The sequence below is a fragment of the Scheffersomyces xylosifermentans genome (genome assembly GCF_036884685.1).
Source record: "Scheffersomyces xylosifermentans strain CBS 12540 chromosome Unknown RJT20scaffold_5, whole genome shotgun sequence".
NCBI lineage: Eukaryota > Fungi > Ascomycota > Pichiomycetes > Serinales > Debaryomycetaceae > Scheffersomyces > Scheffersomyces xylosifermentans.
The window spans coordinates 369082-391270 of record NW_027042943.1 but is presented as its reverse complement, the minus strand read 5'-3'; the positions used below and the strand labels follow the sequence as shown (position 1 = coordinate 391270).

General features: G+C 39.5%; 3 protein-coding genes and 1 non-coding gene across 4 annotated transcripts; 2 read left to right on the top strand and 2 right to left on the bottom strand. All coding sequences in view use genetic code 12, as the record gives it.

Moving 5' to 3' along the window:
• Positions 1 to 738: 738 nt before the first annotated feature.
• RJT20DRAFT_t97 lies at positions 739 to 810 on the top strand. Its single transcript has one exon. It is a non-coding gene; the product is annotated as a tRNA-Trp (tRNA).
• Positions 811 to 898: 88 nt separating this feature from the next.
• Positions 899 to 5758, bottom strand: PEP1 (type I sorting receptor). Its single transcript, XM_064917333.1, has one exon. It carries the CDS (start codon positions 5630 to 5632, stop codon positions 956 to 958), a length of 4677 nt encoding a protein of 1558 aa, XP_064773560.1. The 5' UTR covers positions 5633 to 5758; the 3' UTR covers positions 899 to 955.
• A 2179-nt stretch (positions 5759 to 7937) lies between these two features.
• On the bottom strand, positions 7938 to 8578 carry RJT20DRAFT_128722 (uncharacterized protein). Its single transcript, XM_064917332.1, has one exon. It carries the CDS (start codon positions 8382 to 8384, stop codon positions 8124 to 8126), a length of 261 nt encoding a protein of 86 aa, XP_064773559.1. The 5' UTR covers positions 8385 to 8578; the 3' UTR covers positions 7938 to 8123.
• A 5149-nt stretch (positions 8579 to 13727) lies between these two features.
• On the top strand, positions 13728 to 22059 carry IRA2 (Ras GTPase activating protein). Its single transcript, XM_064920292.1, has one exon. It carries the CDS (start codon positions 13827 to 13829, stop codon positions 21912 to 21914), a length of 8088 nt encoding a protein of 2695 aa, XP_064773558.1. The 5' UTR covers positions 13728 to 13826; the 3' UTR covers positions 21915 to 22059.
• Positions 22060 to 22189: the final 130 nt, after the last annotated feature.

Genomic DNA, 22189 nt, shown 5'->3' with positions numbered 1-22189 from the left:
GATAACTCCTCTTATCAGTATTTTGATTACTGTATTCACCGTTGTATTATCCCATTTCTGATTTAACTTATTATGTTTGATTTCTAGTTTCCGTATTCAATTCTTACTTATTTGGCTCATTATATAGACTTACTACCCTTTCATTCCCAGGTTTCTTTTCTCATGTTATTATTTAAAACTTTATAGACAACATATACAAGACATAATCTTTTTTTAATGAGATTCGTATCAGTGCAGCGGTATGCACAGAAAAAAACTCAAATAGGGGGATACCCAGTGACATGTCATTGCTAATAGAATATCAGTCACCTTGGATGTAAATGATCCAGAGAATGAACTTTTAGGACAAGCATTATGGCTCTTTTTAATACACTGACCTATGCATTCAAAAATCTTATTAATTTTCTTAAGGGGTTTTGTTGCTACTTTAATTTTTTGCAGCAAGATAAGAATTATCTGCGAAGTGATGAAAATTAAATATTTTCCGATTTCTCCATATTTTCTTATAATTCCAATAAATCAAATAATCACTAAATCAAAACATTGTGCTCTGAAGAGGGTAAAAAGATGAACATTCAATTGAGAGGGATCCATAGATATGTTTTTGCTGTCATATTAAATCAAGAAAATGATCTATGGACAAGAGATAAGGTATTTGCAATTTTTGGGAATGGTCACGTGATTAATAACGTGACAAGTAAACTGTTAAAATCAAAAGTGTGTATATTTGTCAAGGGTGATGCGGTGGCTCAATGGTAGAGCTTTCGATTCCAACTCGAAGGGTTGCAGGTTCAATTCCTGTCCGTGTCAATTCCTTTCTTTTTTTGTATTTTTTTTGGAACTTTATATGCTTTGTGGTTTAGTAGTAGAGAAGTTCAGTATTTCATATTCATAAGATCTCACGTTGTATTATAATGTGTTCTATTTTTAAAGAGGTTGTCTATAAACTCACAGATTATTGCTGAGGAGCTGGCTCATCGTCAGAGAGCTCGTCAATGTTGAAAAGTCTTTCATCGACATCGGCAGCAGCAGGTTCATTAGCCTCTAATCCAGCAATCTCCTCATTACTGGTAACAATGTCTTGGTTGATTTCTTCGTCAATTTCATCCTCGAAATCATCACGGAAGTCCCCAAATAATTCATCTTCTTCATCGATGTCAGGAACTTGAACGTAATTTCTTCTACCAGGTGTTCTACGGAAGATAAATGATGTAGCCTTGTCCAACAACATACGATCAATAGCACGGACAGTTTTGAATGTAGCAAATGTACCAGCTGCAACTAAAATACCTCCCCGTACAATTTTGTTAACAACAACATCCACTTGGTTATTTTCAATTGGATGGAAGTCATCGTCATCAAGGTCCAATCTGATTTGTCCAAACCTCTTGAAACCACCATTCCTACGGATTCCTCTATCATACACAAACCACGTCGCAAATAAGAAGACAAACAAAGGTACAAACAAAACCAAGAATAATTTTCCACCAGTAACTTCTTTACCGTAGTGTTTGTTGAATTCGCTTTCCTTTCCAGGACAAGGTTTCACATCCCAACTATCAAATTGCTTGCCTCCCACACATGTCGACAAAGGAATTTTTCTATATCCAGTAGGCTCGTTATATTCGAAAGCACCTTCCTTCTTGCAAATTTCGTTCTTACGATCGCTAGGAGACAATCCTTCAACCAACTTACAAGTATTGTCGGTGTCCCTGTAGAAGTTGTAGTCACATTCAAAATCTCTTCTGGTACATGAACAATTTCTTGTTACCTTGAAGCCTTCACTCAAAGGAGCACCTCCAATAAAGCAGTCAGAATGACCAACAGCACGTCTTAAGAATTTGGATTCATGCCCAAATAAGCAGTTGTCTGGCAAGTTTGGATGCGATGGAGACCAATATTCAAAGTCATCTAAATCAGGATGATCTAAGTCTAATTGACACTGTCTCTTATGAATATTTGAGAAATCAATAGAATATGATAATGTTACCGAGCTATCCTTATTACTATGTCCAAAAATAATGAATTTTCTCGAAGTATCAGAAGGAACGGTAGCTAGGTCATCAATTTTAATAGGATCCTTGGCAAATTTGAATTCAAGCCAAGTCTCACCATCGTCCAATGAATACAATAAAGTATCTGTTTCATTAGCATCTACCAAAACAAGAACGGTACCCCTATCACCGTATTCCCACATGAATACGCCATGCTTTATTTCCTTCCACGTAATTCCGCCATCATTTGACAAGAACGTAGAAGATTTGTCATATGAATCTAAGGTAGCTCCCACACTTCCTACACCAATTAGAAGACCCGTTGCCGAAGCTGAAGAATATGTATCTCTGTAGTCCGGTCTTTCAGTAAAACCATGCAAATGCAAGGAGCATCTTTCTAGAGGTTGGCCGTTACATGGATACTTTTTGCCCAAGGAATTCACTGGTGGTGGAGTCAAGTATGACCATTCTCCACCATCATTATGTGTAATCATTGTCTTCAAATTCTTTTCACTAGTTCCACCGCTGACCACATTAGCAATGATAACACCCTCAATACCTTCTATTCTATCGTAGTCAACATATCCGACTCTATTTCTATTCACTTTCTCAAGTGATAAGACATATGAGGTACCATTGGAATTCGACTTCAATATCGAACCAAATTCGTGTCCTTCTTCTGAATTCGTAGTCACATGCATAAAGATAGCTCTCGATTGAGAGTCAAGAACTGTATAGGCTTGTTCTGAGTCCACATGGAAATCAGAGGGGAAGTCTGCATCTGCGAAGATATATCCGTCAACTGTCACCTTTGCTTGCAATGACGACTTCTTGGTGGTACTCACAGTCGCAACAACAATAAAAGTTCCTGTAGCTGCGTAGCCTACAATATTATCGAATGGTTTAGTGCTATCTCTGAAGTAATTGTTAGACGTCTCCAAAGCCAACTTTCCCGTCTCCTTATCTAATGTAGAACAGAAGATTAAGTCCTTTCCTTCTTCCTGTTTCTCCAAAAATGGACTAACAAAGTCACACTGCACGACATTGTCCTTAAGTTCATCAAAAGATTCGCCCCCATTCTTCGTAATGTGAGCGAGATACTTGCAGTCAGCCAAGAAAGATCCCTCACATTTAGACTCACTATACCAGATAAATTGTTTGTCGTCGGTCTTATGGAAACTTATGGCACGGATGTGCTCTACGGGAGGACTTGGAACCCGCGTCTTCCTGAACGTGCTACCTCCATCGTCAGAGACATAAATAATATCGGTATCAGTGATCAATACCAATTGCCCAGGAATATATCCAACATAAAAAGCATAAATCTTCTCAGCAACTGGTACCTTCGAAAATGAGATTCCGCCATTATTAGAAATATAAGCACGATTGTCAGTAGTTCTCACAATGACGTTCTCTCCCTTATAATACGTCGAGTTTTCGGAGATTTCCATGTAGCTATACAGAGATAACTTGCCCTCCAATTCTACTAAAGTTGAAACAATGTCGTCTTGAGATCCTGGAAGAGGAGATCCCTTATCACCCTCATGATGGCCTAGGTATTCAGAACACTTAAACTTGGTAGTGGTAACGAAATCCTTGATTTTCTTGTTCCCCATGTCACACTTGTCACCATCGATCAATACCTTGTCAGGTAAAGTGATTTCTTTAGTACCCTCAGCATGGCAGATATGCCTGATTATTCTAGTGTCTGGAACACAGGCGCCACCCTTATCAGAAAGTGTGAACCCTCTTGCGCATTCAAAATCGCGGTCAGTGCAAGCACAAGGGTCGTCATATACCTTAATATCTTCAAAAAGCTTGTTGACGAAACATTTTGCATCTTGTTTTCTTCTTCTAAATTTCTCACGATGTCCATACACACAGATGGGTTGGTTATCTTCCGTTACTCTGGCGTAAATTTCCTCAAAATCATTGTCACCACAAGTTTTTCCATTGAAAGCTTTTGAAAAATCAAATGAATACAAAGCCTCTTCAAAGTCGTAGTCATGTTGGTTGTCAGGAGTTCTATCGTACAAACCAGAAAGCACAAATTTCGCCGAAGTACCATCGGTTGTGGTAGTTAACGTAATAGGATAGACTGGATATTCCAAGGATTCAGTTTGCCATGTTTTACCTTGGTCCAATGAGTAGTAGAGTTTATCTGTAGTTTTCTGATTTTCAGCTTGATACAGAATGGCAATGATGACATTACCCTGGTCACCAAAAGCAAACTGGCATGGTTCATCTATCACCTTGTCCCATGAAGCACCACCATCTCTGGAAATATATGTCTTCATGTTGTCTAATCCCTTAGCTAAGGCTTTTCCTTCGCTACCAACAGCAAGTAAGATTCCAGGAGTTGGTCCTGTAACAAATTTGCCCTCTCCGTCTCTCTCATTTGGAGTTAAGATATGCAACGAGCAACCCTTTGAAACGTCACAATCGCCATTGTTAACTTTCAAAATCTCCCAGTCCAAACCGTCGTTGAATGAGAACTTAGATTGAATCAAACGCTTGGAACCTCCATCTACTATAATATCGAGCAAGGATTCTTCGCCAGTGCTTTCAGATAAAGATATGACATTAGCGAGCCATGCACCATCTATTGTTTGCACTCTCTTAACGGCTCCATTCTGTACTTGATCCAATATCTTTGTGTATCTTAACCCTTGAGAATCAGATGAATACACTGAAGCGGTGGAAAAGGAACTTCCAGAAAATTCCAGGATCGATAAGAACAACGACAGTGGAGACGAATCGAGGAAGTTCATAATACCATACGAAAAATCCACTTTCAAATCAGCAATATAGAACTTCTCCGCATCTTTAGACACAAGGAAGGAGACCTTGGAGAATTTACTGAATTTATCATTTTGCACAACTACCAAGATGAAATTTTGGTCAACTCTAATTGCGATAATGGCTCCAGACCTAGCGTAATGAGTATGGATTTTATTGGAAGTCTTAAAGAAGTCGTCAGACTTGAATAAACTGGACTCAACTATGTGTCCGAAAGAGTTTAACTTATTCTCTGAACATAAAATGGTTTTATCAGTACCGACCTGGATTTCCTTGGAGCTACTGACAAATTTACAGATATTAGCTTCCACCGGAAGCTTCTTCAACTTGGATTTAAACCCGTCTTCGGTGTATAAATACACATGTTTACAATAGTCGTTAAATGTCTCTTTTTTAGGGCATTCGTAGTAATCCACCAAAGCATAGTCCTTGTTCTTGGAGTTGAACTGAACAAAGATCTTGGATGAGATCTCGTAACCGGACCCAGCTGTCAATTCAAACGATTTCCAAGTCTTACCTTTATCGGCGGTATAATATTGTGTAGAACTGTGGGTGATAGCCACTGCACGATTTGGGAAGAAATCATCGAAAAACGTCACCGCCACTACTTCGTCTTTGGTTTCTTTCACAGGAGTGTATGATTCTCCATCATTATAAGATATATAAAGCTTCTGGTTACGCAAAATCAAGATATTCGACGAGTCATCGAAGTACTTGATGCTGTGGGACACTTTACTTTCCTTGCTGGCATGAATTGTCGGATGAAACTCCGAATTGGCTGTTACTGCCAAGTATGATAAGAGGAGCACACTCCACTTTTTAATGGAAAGCGCCTTCATAGCGATAAGAAATCAGGGGGTTCTATCGCTCAGCAAGATACACGAATTTTGGCTGTTGCAGCAGGTGTGATTTCCGACACGGTGAAGCCAGCAAATTCTGTGTAGATGATGAAAACAATCCAATTGCTATAGAAATAGCTAAAGATAGAGAGTTATACAATAGGAGTTTTCCACATCTGAATACTGGAAAGTTCGAGTCGGGGTGGGATTAGTCACGTGACTTGTGATTGAGTAAGGTACGGAATAGGATGGGAAGTGGATGAAAGAGGGCAGTGTTGGGCGGAAAGGTGGGGAGAGGGGAGAAGAGAGATGGTAGGTGGAATGGGTAGGGTGAGAGAGGTAGCAAATGCAGAATAATAAAAAAAAAAACCGAATAGAGTAGAGAGTATGGAATTATGGTGTGTTCCTTGTAAATGTCTCTTGTAGGTTTCTTATGTAGGAGAGAATGGCTGGAATGGCTGAAGGTAATTTTTGTATGGCAAATTTGTATGGGGATTAAATAAAGCTTAATTTGAGGTAATGAATTATGCAACGAAAGAGGAGAGTAATTATGTTATATGGTGAAAAATGGAAAAGAAAATGGAAATGAAAATGAATATGAAAAATATGAACGAATTATGATGAATGAATTTAAAGTGATGAATGAAGAAGGATGAAGGAAAAATTGCTGTAACAGCAATTATGTAACATTAGCGTTTTGTTTATTGTGTTAATGTGCAATTTTTGATTATGTAACTATAGTGATAAAAATTGTGCTGTTTTGTGTTGTTTTGTGTTATTTTGTGGTGTTTTCTACTAGATATGTTGTATGAATTGTCGTATTTGTCTTATATATTGTTTTCACATATCACTTTCATATATTATATATTCTATTGATATTTCCTTAACTGCATCCTCAAACTCTAAGCTGTCTATACAGTAAATAATACATAGCTCCTGAACTGTATTGTAATGCGATAAATTTAGATTAGAAGTATTATCTAAGAAACTTTTTGTTCGACGTCCTCTATGTACATATTGCACCACTAGAGACGGCGCATGCTACGGGGTTTAGAGAACCTTATACCGAATGTATCAATATGCTTGTCAATATTAATAGTGGTATCAATTGTACATGTGTATGACAGTAATCAACTATGACAGTAATCAAGTTTATCTATTGATTACTACTAAGGGAGGGAGTTAGCTTACCTCATACCGATTGTAGCAATATATTTATCAATATTAACAGTGGTATCATGTATGTATAATCCGTGACATTGATCAACTATGACAGTATTAAACTTTATCTGCTGATAATGCTTATCCCACATAATACCCGAAATGCCGTGCATTAGAATCATGGCATTTGTATTCATTTAGCACAATATGTAATACATTAATACAGTTGCGGAAACATTGATGACTTTGGGCTGTTGCTGTCGTTAGAAATGGACTTCTTGTTCACCATATCTAGATGGCTGGTCCTATAAGTTCAAATACCATGAAATTGAAAGGGAAACAACCAGAAAGCCTCTCTGTGCCCCTTACCCTGTATCCATTAAGCAATTCGTAGAAGTATCCAGCAACAATTCAAAATTTGAAAAACCTCTTATCCACATTGGCAATCTAAGTGGTTATTGAATGTGTATACCGAGCTCTAGAAGCATACGTGGCGTAAAAGATTCCAATTCTCTTCTAAGTGGATCCAAAACTTAAAATATTATTCCTGAAATTATACCCAACTTTTCCCCTTTCCATCAACTTAATGGCTCACCCGCCACTAACCCCAAGAAATTGCCATGTTTGATCACTTTCACATAGCAATTGACATCTCCTGCCGTAATGCTTCCACCGTAGTACTTGTTTAATTTGAAAGTATTGGCTAACAAGCTATTGATGAACTTTTCCTTGTCTTCTATCTGTACTCGTATTACCAGGCTTTTCCCCCGGCTCAACAAGATATCAAAATGGGAGGCTTCTCCGATATTACCGTACATCTTACTTAAACTGGCGAGGATCACGGATTTCCATGTGAGACTATCAATCTCTATGTCTTGATACTCCTTTGCCAATGTTTCATTCTGAAAGATTATTGGATCTGGGCTTCTGCATTGCATTTGTTAGTACTACTTCATGAAAATTGGCCCAAAACATGGGCAAATCAATACACATACATATCGAGTCGCAAGTAATGCCACTCCGCATTCTTAATTGTATACTGAGCTTCCTTGGTCATTGTATCTACTCTATTAACAATCATTAGCATCAAGGTTTCCAATTTTTCACCCATCGCTAATTTATTTTCAACTCCATACTTCAAATGCGAGTCTGCTTAAAGAAAATGTCTGCCTAAAAAAAAAAAGGCTGCAAAAAGTGAGTGGGTTCCAAATTTGGCTACCAATTGATCCAGACAGTACAATAGAGGTATAAGCAACCATGGTGACTAGATGGATGAAAGCACTGTCAGGACTCCAAAAAGCTGAGGCTGAGCTTTAACGGGTGCCCCCACTCAAGAGACTGGAGGCAACTGAATCTGAACATCAAAAGACGAGCTATTTGTGTCATCATTAGAACTATAGCTATCTTCAATGGAATTCTTCAAGGATCCAGCTCTGTCGACATAGCTTGGAAAGAATCCAGTTATTGAATAAGGGTTGTTTTTATTCTCTTTGTGTGGGTTGTAGACAAAGCGATTTGCTCTAATTGGGATGTTTTCCTTGTTGGCTTCTTCTCCATTGATTTCAAAATTGGCAGTTTCTCTCTTCAGCATTCGTCTCGTGTTTTCCAGATTTGGGGCTCTTCCATTTGCTCCAAATCCATTGTTGTTATTAAGAGCCCCAAGACTAGGTCTTTCCTCTGCAAGGTCTCTATATTGTCTGGGGGAATAAGTTCTATGTTGGGGCAAATCAGAACGACGAGAAAGACTTGGCTCTCTACCGCTTAATTGAAAGGCATTGTCGTAAACTGCCAGCACAGGAATACTAGAACCACCTCCTCTTTCGAATGGAACTGGAATTGCCACAGCTCCGTCTGGAATCTGCATTCCAGGATCTATTCTAATAATCTTAGATCCAGGCGGAAACACTTTCACGCTGATAAGCGGGAAAAGACTCACAACTGTAGTATCACTAGAAACCCTGTATGTCGTTCCGCCCAGGATACCATCGTATCTATAATTGGGCTCATTTTCTTCCTCCTTACTATTGTGCTGCTTCCTTGAAGGTATCTCAGGTTTTCTTGCCTTGAAGCTATGTTGTTTATGCTCTTCTTTTGGCTTGTTCTGTTTTCGATAGTTACTTCGTTTCTTCTGCCTTGAACTCCATATGATAGGCTCTGGAAGTAACTTCAATCCAGGAAAACTGATTTTATTGTAGCTCCGCAAATCCAAGAGTTGTTCTATGGTATAGATCATGATATGATATGATACAACTGGTCTTATCTGCTAAGAAGGATACTGTTCAAAATTGCTTATAGTTACTTTTAAATAACCGCCATGACGTGCGATTAAGCGCTAAAAAATGGGTGCAAAAAAACCCTCTCTTTGTTGAAGCCGTCTATTTGTGAGAGAATTTACTAGTGATAGTAATACATGTGTGTGAGGACGTGTAGTACATACGAGTACTATATGTCTTAGGACAAGAAGCCATGAGATCAGTTGTACTTGGAATTGATTGAACTATGTTGAGTACAAAAAGAGGGTTGAGAAGAGGTAGGCCACAAGGAAGACTAAGTTGGAGACAAAGAATCCTTATACAGAATACCATTCGAAGGATTCATTGTCTAGGCAGAAGCTAAAAATCCACTACGTCTACATGTATATGAGAGCCCCAAAAAGAAATCTTCCTATCATGAGAAAGATCTTAAAACTCCGAAAGGTGATAACGGCCGCTATATCGAGAAATATTTGCCTCAAGGGGGTCCAATCAAACACGAAGAGCAATTGGCACTTGAACTAAAGACAACAAAGGAAATAGTCATTCCAATACCATGACAATGGCTAAGAAGAATCTATTGCGGAGTTCTTACCTCTCCTTTTGATTAGGATCACCCCCTATTCGGAGGCTTAAATGACCTGTTTTTAGAAAAACAAACAAGAAAGACTCCCACATTCACCCTACTTCTTCACAGGAAAACCGTTGGGGCGCCAAGAAAACATCAGGACAACATCTTGAATCACATTAGAGAACTTAGATGGGGGGAAGACTGAATCTCAAGTGAAAGAAGAAGACAATGGGTTGGCAAGAAATCAAGTCAAAAAGAAATAACTTGTTCCATAGACAACTATCAATGGCTAAGCATAATACTGTATCAATGGTGTATTTTTCGGCAGGAATAATTAACCGTGACGGGCAATATGAAAATAACTCCACAACACTCTTTGAACAATGCCTTTCTGTCAGTATTCAACGCCGGCTATATGTCTAATATTTCAGATTTCTGTTATCAGCACTCGGTGCCACAATTGAAGGAAAACGGTACCCTATCTCACAACCTGTCAGCAACCATGTATCCGAAATCAATTTCCTGATAAGCTTAAGAGATCTTTTTTATTCAGCGACAGTGCCAAATCAGACTCGTAAATGCAGATATTATCTGCCATTAAGTTTATCCGGACAGGAATCATTCCTTTGATAAAAGCAACGGCATTCCCAAGCCTTCTGCCCCTATTTATCCCGGCTTACCAAAATTGTGTCATTCCAAACCAACAAGGACGAATCTAATGTGAGAGAAGATGGTTTCTACCCATTACTAATTACAAAAGAGGAGATATCCTTGGGGTACCTTAGGTCGATTATATTCTTATGCACTTAAGACGGCGGCCCGACACCCCTCTTTTCATTATTACATTTTCAGGCAACAGGAGTTCGGGGTTTTTAGTAGATTAGGGTAATTTTCAACAAGAGGGGGAGGTGTCAATAATAAGCAATCCCTGTTAGGCTACAATGGCACGGACCACGCCTATGCTGCCGAGACCGATAGTGGAGATAGGTAGAAAATACTGGATAGGTCAATATCAGCCTAATGCATGCATGCATGCAATTGGCTATCTATGCTCTTAGGCGTGCGGAATACGAGATGGACCGTGCACACACAGATCGGTGGGGAGGCGAGATCGGCCGTTGGACCACTGTTTCCAGTAGATCCGCAGTAGACGAGAGTGGTGCTAGGCTGCGATGAACCCAATAATATGACGGGACTCGGTGGTTGACACAGTAGCTAGGAGAAATGATCCAATTCAATGCCGTAAATAGACTCCGTGTCTCAAGTTTAAATCAGCAGCAAGGGGCAATTGTTTCTTTTTCTGTAGAACCGTTGGCACTAGCAAAGCTTAAAATCTGGAGAAGAGTTGGGGTAATGAGGGGGCACTGAGATGAGGTGATTATGGGGAACGCCAGAACAGGACTTAAGGAGAATCTTGGACGATAACTGGGGTAGAAATGCTAATATTAGCTATTTACAATGAGATTACGTTGTGGGACTAATCCGTAATTTGAAATTACGTCTCCAATTCCGTTTCTAATATTGCTATCCACTGTTGAGCGCATAGGGTGGCATCACACCACCGCCAGATGAGCAAAACCTTACGTAGTAGAGGACCCCCAAAAGCGACAAAAAAACTCTTGATCTCCCAAATTGTCTTGTCCTGAATCCCCTGACCCCAAGAGTAACCGTTTCAAACGGCTCTTTGGCTCCTTGTCGTGGTTTCTTGGGCCTGTGTAACCTGTAATTGATACCAGGATGTTCACGCTCTCGGAGCATTATACACGACAGAATTGTCGTTTTCAATTAACCTGTAATTACGCAGTAGGTGCTGCGGAACTCTTAATTTAAACAAAAGCAACGTTTTTGCCCCATTCTCCTAACCAGCAATGTCAACACATAGCTACCGTTTATGGTATCTGGGGTTACTACGGCGAGGGAAAGAGGGAAAGAACGTCACTATCGGCATTATTAACACATTCACCACTATTGGGCTCCAGGTTACTGGTTCCAGTAATATTTAATAATGGCAATAGTAATAGTAATAAGTGCCATCCTAAATGACATGCTGAACAATAGAACTATTGCCAAACAATCTTCACCCCTCAATGTACCTCACCCCCCACTTTGCACCTTTCCCACATTTCTTTTGCTCTCCGAAACAGACAGACACACACACACATTAAAATAAACAGCAAAACCTCGCTAAATGCGTCTCTCTCACGGTTTTCTCACATTTCTCTCACATTTCTGTCACAGTTCTGTCACTTTCAGTCTCGCTCACCAATTCCGCTTGCTTTCCTCGCCAGAAAACACTACTCCCCGCCCCAATTCATGCTTGTTGTCGCCAATTTGTTTGCTCCTCCACCGACAATCTCTCGTACAATCCCGTTGGAATCTCACAATCATCTAACAACCATCTGAAATCGCCCGCTAATCTGTCGCTCGCTCGCTCTAATTCTCTCAATAATCTCTCAATAATCTGATGACGGTCAGTGTCATATTCATTCTACGCACATTTTCATGTAAGATAGCGATAAGCTCGGTACAGTTTTTAGTAAGGTTCATGGTGAGAATAGCATTGGGTTAGGGCGGTCTTATTGTTGGCATATTTAGATTCTCAGTGGTGATTGGGGAAAGTAAGGGGGTGGGGCAGATAATTGGGAATTTTAGGCAAGCAAAACTGTTACAGTAATTCTCTGGTGTTGTCTTGTCTCAGAGGGATTAGTTCTGTTCTCGCTAAATTGTTGTCGCAGTGGGCACTGGCGGTGGGTCTCTCACTGGGGGGCACTCTCACTAACACACTACAGTTTACTTTGTCACATTAATGAACATTGTAAAAGCTCATTACTTTGTCACTTCTATGTGTTCTATGTTCTTTGAATTCCAAAAGGCAGAGCTCGGTTCTAATATCTATCTCAGCAAAACAGGGTACTACTTCCCACCTCCTCTCACATTGCTATTTCACTTTACTCTATTAATTGTTAACTGTCTATTGCCTCACCGGTTCACTATTCTTTTCCTCCTCAGTAATTATAAATGTCCCTAAAACTCAATTGTCCTCTCACTAATGAATTGTCCCTAAGACTCTTGTGTGTATCACTAATGAATTGTCCCTAAAACTTCTGAGTTTCCCTCACTAATAAATTGTTCTCCATCACTTATGAATTGTTCTCCCTCACTTATGTATTGTTTTCTCGTCCTCTCACTAATCATAATTACTCCCTCACACTTTAAGTTGTCTTTCACTAATCCTGAATACTCCCTCACTAATAAATTGTCCTCTCACACTTTTTTTGTCTCTCACTAATATTAATAACTCCCTCACTAATTATTCCTCCTCCCACTACTTCCTCCTCCCACACCACCACCTCCCACTAATCTCTCCGACTAATCTCTCCCACCACCACTAACTCCTCCTCCTCACACAAATTTCCGGTTTCCTGATAAATCACTTTCTTGGTTCTGTTGGCTACCACTACTGCAAACAGTTCTTCTTCCTCATTCCATAGCTGCTTCTTTCGCTAGTTGGGACCAAATCAATATCATCAACTGCTCCATTCATCTCCCCAATATCTGCCACCATTCGTCCCTAATCCCATTGTCCGACCATCTGTAACCGCAGCGGTCCGTCTTGTTCATCACTACTACCCTTATTCTCGGAAAGCCACACAGTGAATCTTCATTCTTCCTCCCACGAGACGGCTACTTTGGCGGTAATCCCTTCCTCCTGTTCTCATCCACCACCATCGTCTTCACTGCCTTCCAGGCATCGTCCTTCCGAAGTGTTACCTCCACCGTCCATCGCTGGAGAGTCAATCTCGTCACAGAAAATCCGGTGGTAGCTTACAACAACATACAACAGAACAGAGCCAGCGCTCTTTCCAGCCAGTTTCGTTTGGTTCTGCTTGTATTTTGTCGTTGTAATACCGCCAAAGGTTACCCAGTAAATAGCGATCTTAGGAGAGATTTCCGTCCCGTTTCTCGGCCGTTGATCTATTATAGACCCTATCATTGCTTGTGTGGTACCCATTGACCCGTTTCATCTCGAGTTGAAATACAAACACAGACTCACCTATCAGCCACCATATCGAAGTGAAGTTCCACCATCCATTGCCCCAAAACCTGTACAACTATCATCCGTTGAATACCATTGCCCATTAATTGTTCGTTAATACCATCTGTAGACCGTTTCGAACTCACCATCTCGTTCACAAAATCACATCTCAAAATGGATACCGACGCATTCATAGATACTCTCACCAACCGTATCCAGTCACTTCTTCCCAATCGGACGGGCCACTCTGTGGCAGAAGTCGAACTCAATCCCCAGTTCATCATCACAAAGAGAATCCTCCTAGCCAGCAATTCCCAGAAGGAGTCAAGCATCACTTCCATCCTCCTTGCCTTTGCCAATAACCTTATAGCAATTAACGATGAGGCAAATATGGCCAAAATGCCAGATAGAGACGAGAAGTCCCTTGGCTCGACGCTCGTGTTGTGTAAACTACTTTCGGAGATACTCAAAAACAACTGGAAGAGAGAGAAAACCCTTCAGAACATCGATAATAATGACTTATTGGCCAATTACCTGCGGTTTTACTACTTCGACAGACCAGATCCAATAGATCCCAATGCCATACCGCACTTGTTGGATACTTTAATCAACCTTTTATCCCCTGGAGTAATAAGGAAGGTATTGGCTCAGGTGAAAAGAGAGAAGGACACAACACCAACACCAGCACCAGCACCAACACATAACCCTACTAGTCATGTGCATTCCGGAAAGGTCTTAATTAATTACAATACTCCGTCTAGTGCTAGTCTCGCAAAGGATACTCTGTCGTTGTCTACAAATGCTTCGCTTGAAAATGTACCAGAACTTCAAGAGAATTTGTCTCCATCCGCTATATATGTGGAGGAGATTGACAATCACATCGAGGTAATTGCACGCTACTTGCTGCTGGCAAATCCAGACGACTACTACGAGTATATTCATTCTAAGATCTTCAAATATTCGTCTAAGAGTGAGATGATCCCACCACCAATACTCCAGAAATACGCACCTCTAGTGAAGTACATGTTCTTCTCCAAAGAAAACAGTGCTAGAATAGCAAACGATATCATTAATGCCATACCATTTATCAGATCAATTTCATGGAAACAGATGTTTATCCTCTTTTTGGCCTATAGCACCAAAGACCAGACATTTTCGAGGACTCCAGATTATGTGGACATAATAACACTTAAGAACCCAGAGTTCCAAAAAGAGGTACAGAAATTATTTGACTACAGTAGTACAGTCTTTGATGACAGCATAACATCCGTGCCGTGTGCACCATTTACACTTACTTGGCTAGTAGTGCTTTGTCTAGAAGATTTCGTCGAGTTAGATAATGGCAAACCACTTAATAAGCTCAGAATTGCCTTCAATAAGAGACTCAAGTTCCTTGTATCTTTACTCAAGGATACTGCGGCCTTGGTAAATCTAGAGAGTTTCGATTCATTGATTAACATATTTCATCTTTCAGCACGTTTACAAGCTTCTGGTTTTACAGATCATCCTATCTTGAAGTTTACCTTGAAGTACCTTGATACCACACACACATATTTGACACGTTACGGTGTTCACCATGCGTCTGAGCTAGCTGCTGACGATGAACAAAGCACAAAGTATGACTACTTGTTGGTGAATTTTTACATTGCTGCATTAATTTTAAATCCAGACAAATACATGGATGTGATAATTCAAAATTACAAGGCACTTCAGGACAACTTGAAAGAAGTGAAAATAACCGTTAAGATTATTAAAGGATTGTCCGAGTTATCAAATGCTCGTGCTCTTTTTGATGCTTTGATGGAGAAAATGTCAGTTCCTTTGAAACTGATGATCTTCGGCTCAATCAAGATTTTGAGAGAATTCGACTATGAGCGCCAGCAAATGCTTTCTCCGCCATCTTCTGCTGCTTCATTATATTCTGATATCATGAGCATTGAAAGTGGTCAATTCGGTTATACTGGAGATCTTCAGTTCCTCAAAAAAACGAGTTTGGATCATTATTTGAATCAAATTTCTCCTTCTCTGACGTCAAACACCGAACAAGACGAATATGCTAATCAGCATTCGCATTCGCATAGTCATAGCCATAGTCACCTATCCAGTAGTGCTATGAGTCCTAACACTAATCACGGATTTCATTCATCGCATCAGTCGTCTGCTAGCACCTCCTCAAGCTTAACCAGATCACGCTTGAAGCTTGTAACTACTACTGAAGAAATTCTTGCCGATGCGTTCAACGTATTCATTGCCTCCCCACAGCTCTATTATAATGATTACAATCTCATGAGCATGGAGAATTTAGAGTCACAACCACTTGAAGAAGTGCTTCCAAAAATAGTCCAATTCTCTCAGGAGGTAGTAATACCCTTACGTTACGCATTTAAGACGAAGAGCGTTATCCAGGACGACGCAAAGATATTTGATGCAGCATGTGCATTGTCCATGATATTTGTCGATAAGGATACCGAGATTGTTTCAAAGCACACGGTATTATCAACTTTTGCAAACTACACAGTTTCTAATTATATCATCCAATCCATTTGCGAAGCATGTATTCTGTTGTCGCTTACGGACCCCAAGTTCAAGTCTTGTTTCTTGTTCATAAATGACTTCCTTCAAAGCAGAGATGTATTTAATCCCATTATTCTCAGCAACCCTATCATTACTGATCCGAATACCAGCAAGTACTTCGAATATGGCGGGGGTGTAGTTCATGCAATTGAGAAGGTGTTATTGTTATCTCTCTGTACGCATGACATTCAGTTTCACAATATAGCCAAAATTACCATGAAATGGTACTGCAACGAAGTAAAGAAACAGTCCCACATATATAAAAACAACGGTCAAGACATCGACGAGAATCTCATCGCAACATTTGAAGAAGTTATTAATGACGACTTTGTGTTTACCGGTTTTGTATCGCTACACAAGAGATTCAGAAACATCTTAAGAGGTGCCAAACCAACCAAATCTTTATACCAAGTTTGGCTTGTGATTTACAACCGTTGGCTCGAAATGTTAGATAACAAGTCATCATTAAACGATGAAAATCTTGTATTTAGGCATTTCACAGGATTCTTGGTATCCACCTCTGGATGTTTCCTTTCAGAAAAATTTTCTGTTGATGATCCAGTTCAGAAAGAGAGATCTGCAAAATATATTTCGGAATTCTTCGACAGGTGTATCAGCCTCTTGACTTCACAAGATCTTGTAATCAGAGTAGTTGTGAAAGATGCACTTTCTAACGAGTCTCACTCCGACGTTTACCATATGATTTCAACGAAGTTGATGAATGTTGCCAATATGTATGCCGAGAGGAAGTTAATCAGCGATGAAGCTGTCTTGTACATAGAACAGGCTCTTGTAATCATCACTTCTATGATATCTATCAAGAATGATGGTGCATTCCTTCTTGTTTCTTTCTTGCCAGGAATTTGTGAGTTCTTCATAAAGTTCATTGTGCTGCTTGATAATGTTACAGACGCACTTCGACTAAAGCTTCGTTTCTGCAAACTTGGTATAATGCTAGAGTCAGAGAGAGAAAGAGTAGGCTTAAAAGGTGCTTTCAAACTTAGAAACTTTTATGCCAAGGCTTCAGCAGAGTGGCTTGAAGGAGCTGTTTTTAGTGATGAAATTAAAACAGATGATACAAATACTGTTTCGTCGTCGAACACATCACTCAAATCCTCGAAGGACTCGGAGATTGCTTATCTCAATATAGATTTAGCTGCAGCTTGTTCGAAGTGTCTTGCTTTGCAACTTGAAGAAATCGTCTTAGAAGTGCCAGATGGTACTAAAGACTCAGAAATCAGAAAGTATAAGGATATCGGATTTGGAAACTACTTTTCTTTATTCTACAAGATTGTACAAAAGTATTCCACTATTAATATAACGCTGAATAGACTGCGTCACAAACTCAACCAAATAACGGAGAATGCGCTCAAGAGTATCTCAAATATCCTCCAATTCGATACTGATATTGGAATGCAATTCGTGTTGCCAATGGGATATCACCAGAACAAGAAGATTCGTTCCATTTTCATGAACGTCTTTTCTAGTATGTTAGCATCTAGGAAAAGCAGAAAGGTTAAGGAAGAGTTCACGGAGGCAGAAATTGAGCAGTTGACTAATGCTACAGAATTGTATGGTTCAGTTGCCGAAGTGGCATCATCCACAGAACATAACCTTTTGGCTTCTTCATTGTTTGGTGTGTTCTCTTATACGAAGAAGTTAGACGCTTTGTTTGAGGTTTTATTATACGATGAAGTTAATACTGTTTCTCGTTCGTCAGATATTTTTAGAAGAAACTCTGTCCTTACTAGACTTCTTTCAAATTTTGCTCGTGATCATGGCTTAGATTACCTTTCCAAAACTTTACGTCCATTCATCCAAGACATCATTGATAATTCAGTGATATTTGAGGTGGAAAAGGTAGACCATGTAGTTGAGCATGATGCGAAATTGTTTATGAAGTACTTCAATAAGCTCATCGATGTTATTATTCAGTCCATTGATACTTTCCCTAACTCATTCAAGTTGATTTGTGCTCAAGTTTATGCTTGTGTCGAACAGAAATTTGAGGATGCTGCGCTTATTGCAGTTGGTTCTTTCGTTTTCTTACGTTTCCTTTGCCCTGCTATTATCTCTCCGGAAGCTTTCTTCAATCTTTCAATTGAGAACCCTAAAGTGAAGAGAACTTTGATGCAATTAGTTAAAGTTCTTCAGAATATGGCAAATGGCTTCCTTGGACTGTTGAAATGGCCAGGTTTGAGCTCTGAAAGTAAGGCATTGAATGAAGCACAAAAGAAGATTTTTGACTTCTTGAAAAGGGTTTCAACCGAGAAAATAACTGCTTATCCATTTCCACCAGTAGAAAACAAGCCTATTGCCGAATTGCGCTATCTCCACAAGTTTTTGTACACATATTTCATTAACATCAAGACCCAATTCCTTACAGGTTCTAGCTATGTGACACTGAATACATTGCATGAGAAAGTTATGAAATTCAGAGCTTTTGATAGTGTGATGAAAGAACTTGGTCAACCTAAACCGTCTATCCAGCTTCAAATATACTCTCCCTACAAGAATTTTGATCCTAATAACGCAGCCAATAACCAGTACAATGATTTTATGACGAAGATGTCAATGAATTATGTTGAAAAGTCCATAAATGTTCCAGTCATACATACTTCGATCTTCAATGACGGGACACCTGTTGTTACACTTAACTTTAAGCAGATAAAGTACATCAATAATGACGTTTACTATTTGGTGTACAAATTATTTGAGACTGCTTCACAAGTATGGGAAAACAAATTCTACATGGTCTTCGATTTCACTGAATTCATTTTCCAAAACCAGATGGGAGAACTATATGTTCACTTAATCAAGACTTATTCCCCTGAGCAGCTTTTCCGCAATTGTGCACGTATCTACTATTTCAACATTCCTAGAAGCAATTATGTGGAGCTCACACAAGCCATGAAGGCGCTCCGGATGATTGGAAATGAGTTTGGAACGAAATTGTATACATACTCACAAGTCGATCGTACTGAGATCCTCAACGTACTTTGTTTGGACCCAGAAACTGTATCAATTAGTCGTGATACCAAGGTAATTTTCAACCATGCGAAGTTGTATGATGCGAAGTCAGAAATGTTTCTCCCCATTAACATCAGGATTGGACGGAAATGGCTCCAAATCTGCAGTGAGGAAAGAGTGATCTTCAAAGGAGACTTGACTGTAACTGAAAGTTTCGTGCCCGTGGAGATCGTACGTTTGGCAGACATCACGAAGTGTGAGATCTCACGAGTGACAGATCACGACGATGAATTTTCCATATATCTAAATTACGACCGTCAGGTAATCTTGAGATCTCACGAGAGACTGGAAATCTTGAGATTCTTGTACTTTACAACTTCTAGGTTGCCAAAACAGCCAAGTAATGAAATGGACAAAGATATTGAGCATGGAGAACACAAGATGCATTGGTTTGGACGGTTATATAATATTGTATTCCAGGGTCTTCTTTGTAATGATGAAGAAGTGAGATCGTCTGCTTCCATGCTATTTGGTTCTCTTTCAACTTATTTTGACATAGATTTCGGTATCAAGAGTGCTCATGCTCGTTGCCTTGCTTTCCCTGCTGATAGCACGTCGTTTGTGGTTTCTGTCTCGACACATTTATCCAAGAGTGTTTCACCAATGTCTTACAGATTCTTTAAAGCATTCTTTGATAACTACGAAAAACTCCCCGAGGAAAACAAATTAAGTTCGCTCATTTATATTTCTCCATGGATCGATAATGTGTACGAGTATGTATACCTTGACAGTGAAGAAAGTGGAGCAGACCGTTTAGCCGAGTTAGTGAGACAATTCTGTAGAATATCCGCACAGAACAAGGAGCATATTGCCTTTCTCAATGATTACATCTGGAAAAAGCTCTTCTCGGAGACTAGACTCGTTTCTATTCTTGTGGATGAGGTAGTGGCCTTCGCCATTGACAACAAGAATGATGGACCTGATTGGTCCTTCATCATCGCAGTCATGAATCCGTCTATAGAAGTGTGTGGCGAAGTGGTCTCACGACTTATAACCGCTGTTAGCAAGGCAAAGAAGAAGGACTCAGCTATCGCATCAAAGAGTAAACTATTTGAAATTAGAGTTCTAGTCAAAATTTGTGCGTCATTGTTTTTCAATTCCTACGTTTTGGCAAGATTATACCTTGCTGATATTGTCTTCTTTTGTACTATTTTCATCGACAATGTTTACTTGGACTTTGGTGTTGACCTACAGAAGCTAGTCATTAACATAATTCAATCATTCCTTCACAAACCTGAGTTGACAGACGAAGAGCAGAATGTGGTAGATGAAACGATTACTTATTTCAGTAGTCAGAGAGCGAGAATGCTCTTTGGTGTTACAAGGGACATAACTACTGCTGGTGCTGACGTCAGTCAACTTTACAATAGAGCATCGAATTTCGAAGTTTTATGTGACTACTTGAACGATTTCATCAATGCTTTAGGTTCTTCAGAAGACCGATCAGCTTGGAGAGCAAGGTGGTGTTCATATGCTATCGATGTAGCTTTCTGTAAGGACTCGATTTTCCAAAGCAGAGCAATCCTAGTAGTCGGTATTCTCTCGAAGACTGGTATCACCGATTCAACTGCTTGCAGAAGTTTGAAATTGATTGCCAACGGAGATGTGAGTACATTAGATTTTACTACCAGCATTACAATTGCCACAGCCAGAATTCTTGAAGGTTTGCCTGACAGTTCTATTCTTCCACCCTTGTTGATTTGGCCCCAATTCTGTTTTGGTTTGATGAATTACTCTGTATTGTACCAACCATCTATTCAATGTTTGGTAACATCAGTAGTGAAGATTGTTGAGATAGGAACTGATTACGTCGACAAGGCTTTCAAACAAAGAGTATTTTTAGAACCATACATCACGGAATTTGAAAAGACTCACAACTTTGAAATAACTAAGGAGAATTTTGGGGTACACATTTTCTTTATTTTGACCCAGGGATTAAGAGTATCTCACTTCAAGCATACTTCTTTGCAATGCTTAAAGAAATACTTTCATGTGCGTTACACTCACCGAGAACGAACAGATGTAAGTGGTTTGCTTACATACAACAATGCGATTGCGTATCTTATCTTCATCTATTTGTGTGTCAGCGATGCCGCATTTGATGAATATTTGAAAGAAATCGGTCTTGAAACCGAGTACGTGGAACTGGAAAGAAAGACTCGCCTTCCTGCTGTTCTTACTGAGTTCCTCTTGGCTGAAGGAAATGCTTCTCAGATTGCTTTAATCCATGCAGCATACTTCTATGATTCCAAATCAGTTGATACGTTATTCAAAACGAAGTTCTTACATCTTTTGAACTACTTGTTTGAAAACAAACAAGAAGTAGGCTTCACTGTCTATCACATTGTCAAAGGATCATTGGAACAGAATTTCATGATTACAACTTCGCTTGAGGTTGTGGAAACGATTTCTAATATCATGACCACCGTTTATGCATCATCTACTTATGACGCAGACTTCTATAAGAAGAAAGTAAACACAGTTTTGGAGAAGAACAAAATTACTGTTATTAGAGAGGAAAGAAAAATGAGAGGCTCAGATACTATCAATACAGAAGAAGGGTTCGAAGTTGCAATTGGAAGTGATATGAGAAGATTGCAATCAATGCTCTACAGGAGTGCTTGTTTATATGTTGAAGGATCCCGTTTAGAGGATTAGGAGATGAACGAAAATGATAATTGCTTGAATTTAATTTCTCCACCGAATCTGTGTTATTAGTTTTCATTTGTTCAATGTATCATTAGATCGGCTCTAACACCCCATACCCTATTACTATTGTTATTGCCGAGTTACAATGCTTTATTATTTTATGACATGACGAATTTATAGTCCGTTACACAAATATATATATATAGACTATTATGCAAAATTTAATTCATGTTGAATGTCTTTATTGACTTCCCATGAATTGGCGTTATCTTCTCATCAATCGA